This window comes from Acipenser ruthenus, chromosome 40, assembly GCF_902713425.1.
Source record: "Acipenser ruthenus chromosome 40, fAciRut3.2 maternal haplotype, whole genome shotgun sequence".
Taxonomy (NCBI): Eukaryota; Metazoa; Chordata; class Actinopteri; order Acipenseriformes; family Acipenseridae; genus Acipenser; species Acipenser ruthenus.
In genome coordinates, this window is record NC_081228.1 from 3,566,468 (window position 1) to 3,581,163 (window position 14,696).

At 37.9% G+C, this 14,696-nt stretch overlaps 1 protein-coding gene across 5 annotated transcripts in view; it reads right to left on the bottom strand.

Moving 5' to 3' along the window:
• Window positions 1-12,382: 12,382 nt before the first annotated feature.
• LOC117397240 (protein turtle homolog B) overlaps window positions 12,383-14,696 on the bottom strand; it is a 93,419-nt gene continuing 91,105 nt past the window's right edge. For 3 of the 5 annotated variants that reach the window (XM_059010134.1, XM_059010133.1, XM_059010131.1), the window contains one exon: window positions 12,384-14,121. In XM_059010134.1, coding sequence (XP_058866117.1) covers window positions 13,916-14,121 — 206 coding nt within the window. In that variant the 3' untranslated portion in view covers window positions 12,384-13,915. Of the gene's footprint in view, window positions 14,122-14,696 lie in introns of all 5 variants that reach the window. The other 2 variants (XM_059010132.1, XM_059010135.1) reach the window with 2 other exon arrangements.

A 14,696-nucleotide genomic window follows, 5' to 3' on the forward strand; every position in this document is an offset into this window, starting at 1 on the left:
CAGTTGTGGGTTTTTCTTTTTTTTAAGGTTGATTTTGTAGCCTAAAAGGCACCACCCAGGTTGCATCCAGGTCATATAAAGATGTGTTACTGGACACTCTTTTGAAATACATTATTGTGTTTTCTAAGCTGTGACGCTGTACATTTTAGTGCCTGTATTTTGTTAAAGGAAATTCAAAACCATCATTGTTAGAAAACTAGTAGGGAAAACATTTATCTAAAGTTGTTTCTTCTTACTTTTACAACACTAGTGGGTTTTCCTGTCCTGTCTGGATCTCGTTTAAGCCCCATCGTGTAATGTTCATTTTGTCATATTGCACGTCATTCACAGTATTCCATTAGTGTATGTTTAATGTAAATTAGGAATGCTATGATTCAGAACCTTTCTTGGTAGTATTCTGTTTATTCAAATTTGAAGACCTTGAAAAGGACTTCTGGTTGAAACGTTTCTCTTTGAATCTCTAGTACTTCTGAATTCAGCGGTAGTGAGTGGTTAATAGTTAAAATTTAGAATAATGTTGTGATCTTTCCAGGTCAATAAATGTACATTACAACTGTATCTTGCTCCCCCCCGCTGCCCCACACACACCCCACAAAGACACTACATCCCAATTAGAATAAATGTCACCCATCAGCAGAGGGCTGGTTATGACAATATTAAAATGGATGTTTTCTACATCGACTAGCGTGGCTCGATTTGATATGAAGGAAAATAAAAATCAATAAAGCCTGTATGCCCCCGGAGGTGATTTATGTTAAGATTGCATGCGGTTTATCACAGGCCAATTAAGAAAAGGTTTTTGGCACTGTCAAATAAAAGAGCACTTGGCGCACAGCCTGGAGCAATGCAGGAGAGTGGCTCGAGGGGATCCAAATGGCTTTTATTAAGATCTACATCCTCCTGATCATTTATATTATATATTGTCTATTGACTGCCCACTCTGTATTTTTTTATATTCAGTCTCTTAGGTTATTCCTTGTGGAAAGGTTTTCATACTTTAGGGTTGGTTATTTCAGACATTCACCTATACCAGTAAGTGACGTGATAATATAAAATGATTCATATTGCTCCGAAATCCCAGTGGATGGTTGTCAAAAGAGCATTTTATCTTGCATGAGTCTTGCACGCTGTATTTTGTACTGCAGGTGCTGTCCAGGGTCCTGATCTTCTCCCGCTGGTGTTGCTGCAGTCTGGTTTTTGATAAGGTATGTTAAATCATGTCTCTTTGGTAAATGGTTTCCTCTAATGATAGTTTAACCCCAGGTTTAACAGATAAAACGAGATCATGAACTACTTCAGGCTAGATGTTTAATAGGTTCAGTTAACAATTCAGAACAGGGTTTGGACCAAAGACCAGGAATAGAAGGGCCAACCTTGGCCACCGCTGGGTTTTAAAAGGCACACAGATGTAGTTATGTGCTTTAACAATAAAATAAAGCGGGGCTAAAAAAATAAGAGACATTTATATATCTATATACTATTTTTCTTTTTTTGTAAATATTTATTATTTCAAAATACAAAACATTTCTGAAGCAGAGTAAATGTTACATGGGAGTCAAGCATTTGGAAATGTCACTTCAGAAAAACTCCATTGTTCGGCTTTATGGCGTCTAGTCATATCTAACAATGCAACACTGCCATGTGTTCTGAGCAGGGCACACATATCCATGAACATGCAATATTACCGGTAATGAGCTGGTTCAGTACTCAGCAGGGTTCCACACACACACACACACACAATGGTTTGACAAAATGAAACTTCAGTGTTGGAATTTTAAAACATTATTTTTTTAATAGCGTACGTTATTTGAGAACTAGGGTTGGCAACTGGTTTAGAATTGACAGAGCTGCAGAGCATGATAAAGAAATGCCTAATGTAGCTGCTCAGAACTGTGAGCAATAAAGTCTGCGCTGCCAAACGTTCTATTATTTGTTTATTTAGCAGACGCCTTTATCCAAGACGACTTACAGAGACTCGGGTGTGTGAACTATGCATCAGCTGCAGAGTCACTTACAACTACGTCTCACCCGAAAGACGAAGCACAAGGAGGTTAAGTGACTCGCTCAGGGTCACACAGTGAGTGAGCCAGGATTTAAACCGGGGACCTCCAGGTTATTAGCCCTTTTCTTTAACCACTGGACCACACAGCTGGTTCTGTTGCCTTTTCTGTAAAGGTAAGAAAAGAGATGACACCTGGAGCCAGGTTAGGCTGTCCGTTTCAGTGCAAACTTCAAAGGTTAGCCAGTCTGGCTTTGGGAGAATAAATAGCCTGATGATATAGATGCAGGCATTCTTAGTAACAGCGCAGTACCTTGTGATAATTAGCTTTTTATGTAGATTACTGTAAATTTATTTGACCTCATGAATCATCTATGGCCGTTATTCCAGTGACAACTTGCATTGATAAAAAAAAAGCGCTATTACTGACTCAAGCTGTCTTTTACCAAACTTATGAGAAAACTGTGTTGAAAATGACAGGCGATCAAGGGGTTAAAAAGATGACTGAATGATGTAATCAGACTCAATAATGTACAACATGTCCATATAAAGAGAAACTCCATATCGCATGTTGAGGTGTTTGTAATAGTTTATTGAAGAGTACCAGTCGGCAAGATTATTAGAAAGTGGACCATTCTGAGACGTGACACCCACATTCCTTGCATGTGGGTTTGTCAGCCTGCTGAGTAGAGAGGCAAAAAGATTGTGGGGAAATACAGCAATATCATATGTTACATAAGGCTTTGGTACAGCACCATATAGTTTTTTCTATCTTTCACAGAAGAAAACTTTATTGAAAAAATATTGAGTTCTTAAGAATAATACCTGAAGTTGTTAAAAAATTAACCCTCTGGCTGCCTTAGTTGTATATGAAATAAATTCAATTACCAAAAAAAAATGGAGTATTCATAAATCACAATGGTAATCAAGATAAAGTGTAACAATGTCATGGTATGTAAATCAAAACAGCAAGAATGATCATCAGGTAAGTGGCTTGAGTAAAACTGTATAGAACCCGGAAACAGGCTGGGCAGTGCAGGCGAAGCTACTCTGGTTTGTGAAAACCCAAAAAACATATTCCAAACCCTTCAAGTAAGCATTCATGCTCAGCTGGTCATGGTAAATATGCAAAAACACACAGACTTACAAGCTCGGAATCCTGTCCTCCCATCAAGGAAACACGCAATCATAACTTATGCAGTATTTCCACAACCTTCAACCTTAACCTTAATAAATCAGCCATCACAATCTCAACTGAAATACAGAATTACGACCTGTTTTGCACTCAGCTTAAATAAGAAAACTGCCAATGCGGTCCTTGCTATTCACTACAGCGACAGTAAATCAGTAGAGTATGAGGCAGGGAGGGCTGTCCATCCCTAAGTACTGTACAAAATGAAAAGGGCTTGTTAAGTGTACATATGGGCATCAAGAGGGTTAATGTTACTGCAGTAGTGTGCTTGTAAACTGTGGCGTGACACCTTTATTGGTATATAAATCTGTAAAAAGCGTGTGAAAGTGTTTCTTGCTTTGAGCTATAAGCTCGAACCCGAATGTCTGGGCTGGGAGGGAGCGCCTTTCTCTTGAGTAGCAGCAGTGTGGAGTATAAAACCCGCTCAAGCCTCTGAACTAGTTTTTAAAACTAAATCTATAAAATAAAAAAAGATGAAACGCGTGTTTGTGAGCAACACTGCACGACCTCGATTTCTGTATGAAAGTTATTCCAGCTGGAGGAACGTGTATGAGGTTGCATGTATACGATGTTAGACACACCTGTCTTTACAGACTCTACGTGGGCCCTATTCACAAAGATTTTACTATGTCTGATAGTTAAATGCAATTCATGAAACTGTTCTACACTGCTGCGTGTTCCTTTGACAACAGTCTACGACAGTTGCAAGCATACCAAACACAACTGACTTCATCCTACTTCGATATTTTTTTTGTGAATATTGCCCTTTATTTCTGAAGATGCTTTAATATTCACTTTTTCTCTGCAAAGGTATCAACTTTTATCACCCCAAATGGCCACGAACAAGAAACTTGTCACCGGTATAGAAGTTTGGAAAAAAACTAAAGAAAACTTTCACATAACGTGTTTGTGAAGCTCAAGGAAAGGGGTATTGCAACTATAGAGAATGCCCATCTGCCAGAACCAGGGTTTAAGTTGATACAATGTTGATGCTGCAGAGCACAACACAAGAACATCAGAGACAATGAATTCTAGGCTATTAAGTAGACTGGTTTGGTACAGGGCAAGCTGCAATAAAACTGCCGGACAGGTGTGTCAATTTCCATCTCAACAGACCATCTCAGACTGCATCTTTACACAACCGCTGTGTCTCCTGGTTCTGAGTCTACAAGCCAAGCCTTCGATACTCTGGATGCCACCATTCAATCATTATTTTCCCAACACTTCTTATTTTCAGCAACCCAGACTCCACAAAGAGCCCAATATCAATTCACTCCATTTTTAACTGGACTTGTGGGAGAGTATAAGACCATCCAATTAACAGTCATATTTAAGTGAAATGAATCATCTTTCTGTCTTTCTCAGAAGTTTCCTCTAGGTAAAAAGAGGATGAAAGCAGATGGGAGATGAGGCTCCTGTGCAGTCTGATTAACTTGAACCCTCCAGCTGCTTTTTAAATGTGCTTACAAACAAATAAAAATGAAATAAAAATGCAGCTGAATCTCAGTACAGTCATCACCAATGGATGGTAAATTCTAAACTGCTTTTTCTCCAGCATTATTCCTATGGCAGACGTTGTGTAAAGTTTATCCAAAACGTGTTTTAAAACCTACACTAAATAAATAAACCTTTTATTCATGCTAGATTTCAACGATTTGAAAGGTAGTGTTCGTTCAACCAAATAAAGACACTTCCTTTTGTTTCTATTGAAGGTAAAGCCATCCAAGATGCTTAAATGAAGACTTGGTAGTGTTTCAGTGGTCATGGTTAACCCTTTGCCTTTCCTTCTTTCTTTCTTTCTTTCTTTCTTTCTTTCTTTCTTTCTTAGGAACCACTGATTTAAAAACCTACCCAGATACACCCAACAATCTCACTTCTCTGTCATGGTAATAATGAGGAGTTTTTTTAATCATTTCATTGTTTTGGTAACACAAAATCTTCAACACGTTACAATACATCTCAACATAGTAACACAGCGGTCTGTACAACATTAATTAACAGTTAATGTAGTGTGATCACACCTCATTGCAATGCCATTTCATTGGACGTCCAGTACAGTACAGTGATAAATGCTGTAACTTACTCCCTTACTTGCGTGTGCGTTTTTGCTTCCCAAATAACAGCAAGAGTCACTTCAGGCAAGGTGGTCATTTCTAATGAAATTACCAAACGTATGCTCTAAGGACATAGCACCAAGCTAGCAATGTGTCAAGAGAAAAATCGGACAGCACACCATTAAAAAGTTCAACAGTAATGTAAACACAGTGTGCATTATTTTGGTAGTTCTGTGACGGAGCCTAGTTAGCAAGACTAACGCATTTCATGAACAAGCCTAAAGGACATGTAACCTGATGCTACTGTACTTACCCTAACGCTGAATTACTGTATGCACACAAAATGATCTGATATTTTGAATATTATTTTAAAGCCTTGAATTAGAAACACACTTTTTTGTTTTTATTCTACATCAGACGCCCGGGTGAGGTCAAGTTCTTTTTCAATATTGGTGCAGACGATACGTTATAGTGTCCTACTCAAGAGGAATACAGACAAAGACTGGCTTCTACTGCACTGCTAGAATGAGCTCAGTGAGGCACCCGCTGTGTTGAAAGTGCAGCTAGCACAGTATATACATGTAGAGAGCATTCCCAAAGCCAACGAATGCTGAGAATGGTACAGGGTTCAAGTGGACCATTACAAAACATAACGGCTGGGTCGGGCATTTCAAACTTATCAGTCAGCATTAGCAAAGTCAAAACATTTACAAGGCGTTCAGTGGAGCTAAGCCATCATTATGCGTCAATATTTCCTAAACTAATGCCACAGTATTGTAAATGAACTGCATTGGTATTTTTAAAGCGGCTCGCTACGAACGCAGCTGACAATGAAAATGAAGACTTTTTAAAAATCTTTTATTCATTTTCTACCCTAGTCCTGATCTGTACAGTATATGGTGTTTGTGGATTTTGCTTTGAGATAATTCATTTTAGCGTAAGCTTTTAGTACATAACTAGGTCTAATCAAAACCGTGGCAGAGTGTCGATGGTTACATCCGCCCGCATTTATATGTTGAATAGATCGTGCCAGAGCTCTTCTGCCCTTGTGAAGCATTTTGGGACACAGCTCCCCTGCTGTAGTGGTCATATGGACCCTGTACCAACACTTCAGCTTCCATTTAAGAACAACTTACAGCATTTTGTGTTCTAAGTTTGTAACTAACAATGTTTATATGTGAATAAAATATCTTCTTTATTTTTACTTTTATGATACAGTATTGCTTGAAGCAGCAATGAATACAAAAATAAAGTAACTTATGATTTCTATATATATTTTTTAATCTGGAAAAAATGGAAACGGTCTATAGAGTGACAACAAAAATAATATATATATTTTTTTTTTACTTTCCAAAAAGTGGATTCCTCCATCTGCATTGGCTTTTATAATAATAAATATTCTGCATTGTATGCTGTATGTACAGTACCGGTAGTTAGATAGTGTGTATGATCCAGCTATACTCAAGTGTTCAACTAATCAATAAAGCGAAAAGAAACATTGCCACTTCTTTATCTGAACTCTTTCAGCACCAACTTTACAGAAAGATAACCCAAACATAACGAATTCAATCTGACGCTGACAAATAAATAAAACGCATGATCTTTTCTAGAGTCCTCTATACAGTGTTGAAAGATTTCAGTACAGTTTCGGACGCTGTGTTTGCTTGGGGACTCTTACACTGTTTAATATGTAAGCCACTGGGTTAGGGGCCCTGAAGACTGGGGCTCCCCCACGAAGACAAAAAGACGACTACGCCAGCTGAGATGCTTTTACCATCTATTGACTCTTACAAAAAAAAAAAATATATATATGTATAATTATGTCAGAATTCAGAATCAGTCACACAGTATATTTAGCTGAGATTTCAAATACTTAAAACCGCAAGAAATGGGAATTATCATTATTACCCTAACCCTTCATTTTTTTGTTGCAAATTTCAAGAGAGGTGTTCAGGTAAATATATAACTGTTCTCTGGGCTGCAATATATATATATATATATATATATATATATATATATATATATATATATATATATATATATATATATACATACATGTTAGTAATCTTTAATGAACTGGCCCAAAGTTCTGAGCATCTCTTTGTTTTATGGTAACAAACTATCTAAATAGCTAGGCTTGTATGTATTATTTTAGTCGTAGCAAATCTAAAGTGAATTTAAGGTTTCTTACTAGTTTGCCTCTAGTTTGATTAAATTACACCCATTTGCAATGTGCACTTTAATGCTGAAATGAATGGCTAATAAAATACAATCCCCATACACAAACAGACTAGTATTTAGATACATTCTACTGCATACGAAAATGTGTCTTGAACAGCAGCAATTATTATTGCCTTCTGCAATCAAACAATTGTGTACAAAATATTTTATTCCAAACACCCAACTGACACAATAAAGAAGACTTCAGAACTTAGCTTAATCAGGAAAATCTCCCTATTCTCATTCCTAGAGTGGAACTGAACCCACAGCTTCCTCTCAACCTCAATCATTTCAAAAACAGCTGCAGTACAGTATAAATCACCTATACAGTAACTTTAAACACTCGTGCGTAAGAACTAAACAGAAACTCCTATATCTGTACCCAACTGCAGAACTCCAGTTACAATCGTTTATTTCAATCGCATCTCCTCAAACCTGCCTGGTCTGTATACCATTTCATACATCGCTGATTTTAAAACTGGCGAATGATTGTAAAGATCTGAACCTTTAAATAGTTTTGAAACCTTTTAATGTTGAAATGGAAGACTTGCCAATGTCAGACTCCACCCTCGTCCATGCAATAGCTCTCTGTTTTACAGAGAGAAACGAGTTCAGCCAATTATCAATAGAGGTCACAGCCAGCGTCCAAATCAAGCAATTCAATGTCCAGACCCAAAGTATCACTTTCATCTTTCTTTCTTTCTATCTAAAAGTGTATTAGTGTTTTTTTTTTTTCTCTTCAAGTACACCCTAAAGCCTTTACCATGCAAGGCAATCTCTCTGCTATGCAATGTGTACAATCCCTGGGACACAACATTCACGTTTATAATAGTATATCTCTCTCTCTCTCTCTATATATATATATATATATTTATGAATCTCTTTACTTTGATCCAACATGCAATCCAATATCTTTAAACAAATCAATCTGTACATAGCTGTATCATCTGAAGCACCCTCCCCCCCCCACCCCCACCTCTCCACCAACCCTCACCCTGGCCTTCTGAAACTCTGCTTTACTATAATACATTAAAAAATATAACAATTTTCGATAACTGTATGTATAGGCCAAACATACGTGAAAATAAAGTGTTAGCCCTTAATCTGCTACGGCACCAACCAATATAAGGACTAGGTTTGCTAAAGACTAGAAGTCTTTGTTCTTCTTTATAACCCAAAACTGTCAGGTGTCAGAATGGAGCGCAATGGCTCTGAAATTGTAGAAAATCTCCAGTTGTTGCACCGCAGTACAGCTAAACACACAACAATTAACCTACTGAATCTAGTTTTTGTTCCGTGGCATTCTCTGCCATACATTTTCACTTAGCGGTTTAATCCCTATATATTCAGCTCTTCCGTGGTTCATTTAAGATACATTACAAAACTACAAAGAGTGAGCTCTCTACAGTTCCATCAGAACCTATGGAGCCTGAGAAGGAGAAGAGACAGATTCCTCATGTTTTAGATGGTGCTACTTCACCTGCCATGCTTGATGCATTTATAACTCTCCCACTTCCTGTTCTAAACAGTTTACTTAGCTTCCAGTTCCAGGCTCTGTGCTACATTTGAAGCAGTAACTTGGGTTTATGTAGGTTCCTAAAAACTTCAATAAAACCCCCCTTTTCTCATCTTTTTTTTCCCCAAGCTGCAGCAGGTGATGAACTGCAGGAAAACTAGCATTTCATGTCCTCCCAAACGATTGTCTGAATCAATATCTTCTAGTGGTTTTTGAGATTCATGGTGCCTCTCTATTAGTTTAACAGTATCTCCAATATTTAAACATTTTGGAAAAAAAAAACAAAACCCAACAACAATATTATTGGCAACATCAGAAGAAGCGACTCTGCAGGTCCGTTCAGCATTGCTCGCGTTAATCGTTTCTGAAGGGACGTTGAGGGGAAAAGTAAAGCTTGTGTTATCTATCATTTTGTTCAGCTGCATTCGCTTCATAGATCTGAATTAAATCCAATAACATTACCCTGAAGGTCTTGTAACTCCTTTCATTGTCTCATTACTCAAACACTGACACCCAAGCAGTGACATTTCACGCTAGCTATGAAGCTCAACGCATAGGAAATGGAGCCACTTTATCATCAATGTGGCATCATAAAAGCATCTCAAGGGCTGTATTTGCAGAACTAACAGTTACATTTAGACTTTTGCTTTGATCCATTTTAGAGTAAGTTATCGTAACAATATAGTTAAAGAGAAAATTCAAATAGCAGTTAAGAATGCTCCAAAAAACTACAAAGCAGCCTGTCCTCAAATGATGACAATGGCAGGTAATCAGTTAGCGACACAGCCTAAGCATCCCTGACTACCACTAGCACACCACTACAGCCATCCTGTAAGATTCTCACAGGATGCAGAACAATGCTGGCCACAAAGAAGGGCTTTGTAAAAATTCATTTGAATTAGCAAGGAAGAAGATATTGCTCATTACCAAGAACATAAGATCATGCATCTTACAGTACAGGGGCAGCAGGTCCCACAAGCAAAGCATCACAATGCATTGTATCCGCAACTGATCTGATCCCAGGATCACCTTCAAATCGACCAAACCACTCCCTACTTTACAACTTTTTATAGTTCTGATATAACTTCATCACAAGCTGTGCTCTCAGGTCAGGACATCCCCTGAACCGCACTAAATACAGTATGCTTTACTCCATGTACTATCAATATACAAGAACCACTCACAGTACACTGAGATACTAATAGCACACAGTGAGGTACCAGGCAGGCATTCTGTATACTGCATTTGATAAGCTACCAGTATTTTAGCTCAACGTAGAATAAACCTGCAAAGCTGTATACCACTAGTTTATTATTTTATTTTATTTTATATCAGCTGCACAACAGTGATACTAGTAGTCTACTAGCATATTAAGCAAGGAACTGACTTTCCTTGTAGAAAAGCTATACATTATGAATATTCCAGATGCCCTAGTATACAGTTGTTTACTGGCTATACCATCACCTTTATATAAGCAGTGAAGTACAGTGTTGAGAAACTACATACAGAGGTTTTCTAAGAGCAACGTTTCACATCTAAAGATTAAATACAAAAAGGTATATCAAAAGAAAAAGTTTATCAAAAAAATCCTGTGTTCAGTTTACCCTTCGGAGACCACAAGCTGTATCACAACCCTTTCACCCTAGTAAACAGCACCATGATCAGAGTCACACTCACTACACTGTATAGAAAACTGTTTTTTTTAATACTTTTTTAATGAATAATTGCGTAGGATACAAAATATATATTTGTATTTGTTTTTGTTTTATCTACTACTAGAATAAAGTACAGGTTTGATTCGTCCTTGTGGTGTCGTAAGAGTTAACCGTATTAGTTTAAAAAAAGAAAAAAAACTGTACTCATTGAAATGATTATTATTTTTTTTTTGTTTATGACTGCTCTTGAATAATGTGGAGTACACCACTATGAAATTCGTATTACTCCAGAGAGATATATAACATAAAAAAAATATCTCAGTTTCAACACTTGTTATTATTTGCACCAGTTTCTTTTTTGTAATATACATATATTTTGTAATGCTGGAACCCCCAAAAGGTGTAAAATATTGTAGAGCATTATTATTATCATTATTACACTATGTAACACAATTTTTGTTCCTGGGTAGTAAGTGTTATTTCCTAATTGCTTATGCCTCAAAAGTATAGAAAATGGCTATTATTCCCCACAAACTTTGCTTTTGTGACCAGGACAGTGATATTTTGAAATTTATCTATTTCCAATGAGAAAACGGGCGAATTTGTGTCTTTTCGTTCACATAAAGTCAGAAAAAAACAACATATGAATCCAAATTAACATGTATTTATACTAAAGTAATACAAAAATGACTACAAAAGATTTAGAAGTGAGTAGTTTTTCGATATTTACGATTATACTGTAAATCACTTTCACGAATCAGCCCCCAAATGTAGTCTCCCATCATGATCTTGTTATACTGTCCTTCATTGACAGCTCATCCAGGAGCCTCAAAGCCGTGCTGCTCCATAATGGTAATAAGTACCCGTCTCTTCCCCTGGCTCACTCGGTGCACCTCAAAGAGGATTACAACAGCATCAAGACCTTGCTGGACGCCTTGAAGTATGATGAGTACGGCTGGGACCCCCGGAAGGTGCTGATGCCACCACTGCACATCAAATTGGGCCTTATGAAACAATTTGTCAGAGCTCTAGATAAGGAGTCGGCAGCCTTCAAGTACCTTCAAGACTTCTTCCCTAAGCTGTCTGAGGCAAAGGTCAAAGCCGGTGTCTTCGTCGGACCACAGATAAAGAAGATCCTGGAGTGCAATGAATTCCCCAAGAAGCTCACTAGTAAGGAGAAAGCGGCTTGGAACAGCTTTGTCGCAGTGGTTCGGGGCTTCCTGGGCAATCATAAGGCCGAAAACTATGTGGAGCTGGTTGAGACTCTGGTGAAGAACTACGGCACAATGGGCTGTAGGATGTCCCTCAAAGTCCATATCCTTGATGCTCATCTTGGTAAATTCAAGGAGAACATGGGAGCGTACTCGGAGGAGCAAGGCGAGCGCTTCCACCAGGATATACTGGACTTTGAATGCCGCTACCAAGGACAGTATAACGAGAACATGATGGGAGACTACATTTGGGGGCTGATTCGTGAAAGTGATTTACAGTATAATCGTAAATCTCGAAAAACTACTCACTTCTAAATCTTTTGTAGTCATTTTTGTATTACTTTAGTATACATACATGTTAATTTGGATTCATATGTTGTTTTTTTCTGACTTTATGTGAACGAAAAGACACAAATTCGCCCGTTTTCTCATTGGAAATAGGTAAATTTCAAAATATCACTGTCCTGGTCACAAAAGCAAAGTTTGTGGGGAATAATAGCCATTTTCTATACTTTTGAGGCATAAGCAATTAGGAAATAACACTTACTACCCAGGAACCAAAAAAAAAAAAAAATTTGTTACACGGTGTTATTATTATTATTATTAAATCTAGATGTGACCCTCCAAAACAAAACTGCAATACTAAATGTATCGATTTATAAAGTCACTGATGCGAAAAAAAACTTCAGAGAATAGTAAATAAAAAAATGAAGCATACAGTAAGTATTCAATTATTGTTATTTTGTTTTCAAGCTAAAATAGCCGCCTTTACAATAAATCAAAGCACATGCATTGGTTGAACTAGTCATTTTGGCAGTAGAACAGAATACTATAGTATTTTACATATGGATATGTAGATAGAAAGTAATTCCTATACAGCACCTTGCATGTTGAGAAAAACAAAATCAAAATGATAACGGCCACTGGCAGGCAGTTGTATCCCTGTTGCCTGTATAGAGACTCCTGGATAGTCAGGGTCGGGGGTCAATTCCTTGTTTTTTTTAATTCCAATTCCATTTCCAATTCCTTTAAAAAAAAAAAAAATCCAATTCCACTTCTTCTGAAGGAATTTGGAATTGGATTTGGAATTCGGAATTGATTTTAAAAACCGAAACGGAATTTGGAATTTCAAAAAAAAAAACAACAAAAAACAGGAGTTGATTCCGACTCTGAAAACACACACCAGAAATTCAGTGTAACGAGGTCATTGCTAAATCATGTGTGCACATATTAAACAGGGGGTTCTGCGCAGATCATTAAAACAGACCCCTTTAGCTGCGGACAATTGTAGCAGCAAATTGACTTTTGGACCATCTAGGTCATCAGGCAAAATAGAAGCACCGCTAAGGTACAGGGCGAAGGGGTTACAAAGCGACCAATGCCAGCTACCGATTCTGCTATCTAAATAAAGTAGCAGGGAAGATGAGTGAAGAATTGAAGAGTAACAACTCTGAGCTCTTTTTTAATTCAAGTTGTGCCAGCATAAGCCCATCATACTGCCGTATCTGAGGGTCCTGCACCGCTAGATTTAAAAGAGAGCCCTCCCATATTTAAAAATACTACAGTATACTATGGCACAAAATCCCATAGTCCTTATACAGTACAGTGTGTTTTTTTAAGGAAGCTGTTTGTTTGTTTTTTGGCAGAACTATAGTACTTTTTTTAAACAGGATGCCAGAGTCTGTATTCACAAAACATTAGCACATAGGACAGCAATGCCCTGATTATTATGCTAATGCTTTACCAATAGAACCCCCACAGGCTAGATTTACTAAGCCTCTGCTCCAGTGTAAAGTGTGCAGCATTGAACTGCTTCAAAACTAGTCATAAAAACATCAATTTAACTATTTTGATAAAACAAACAAAAATAAACTGCACTGGAATTTGGTAAAAAAAATCTGCCCCCGTGTCATCTTTTAAAACATACTTCTGTAACTCAAAATCTAATAAAAATAATAATCAACGCCTTTACCAGAGGCTGGCAGATGAGTTATTAGGACTGACTGACTGACTGACTGAGATGAGGGTGGCGTGGTGGTGCGCCGCTGTGTCCGTGCTGCTGACTGATTCAGAGGAGTGTGGCGTGGTTGGGGTCAGCTGTGTCCATGCTGGCCAGAATGGCCTTCTGGTCCTCTGGCCGTCGGCGGTAGAGGAGGGCGGAGAAGCGGGCGTAGGGGTCCTGTCGGGACTGCCTCTTCTTGCGGAGGTAGAGAGCTTCTTCGAGTTGCAGTACCTGAGAGGCATGGGGCTGCTGTGTCTGAGAGGAGGGCCCAGCTGAGGAGACACAAAGACAGCAGCTTCAGGCAGAGTGGCCCTCTCCACATTCAACAAGTAAGAACTAGAAATAAATACTATACAGTAGCATAATATAGTATATATGCATATGCATTTGAATAGAATACTATAGCCTTGTACATGTGGCTATGTAGACAGCCCAAAAAGTAATTCTCGTACAGCCAGTATAACAGAGGAAAGTGAAGTGGACTAGTATACTGTAATTGTACACTGTTGTCTACTTGACTCCTTTTAAGTTTTGCCTTGTAATTGATGATTGTTTTTGAAGTGATCAAATAATTGCCTGTTCGGAATGATTAATTAGAGTTAGAGTTAGAGATGCCAGTAAACTGGAAAACAAATTTAAAAGCGGAGGATGTATCGTCATATGAGTTTAATAGAAAACGTTTTTGAATTAACAACGCTCATCACAAAGCTGTTACTAATCATATTAAGCGACAGAGAGGCAGAGGTTGAGAAGAGAGATGCCACAGAAATGCTTGCGGGAGTTTGAAAAGAAGTGACGTTAATTATTCTACACAAGCTTTGACCAGAGCACTGCAGTCAGATTGTAA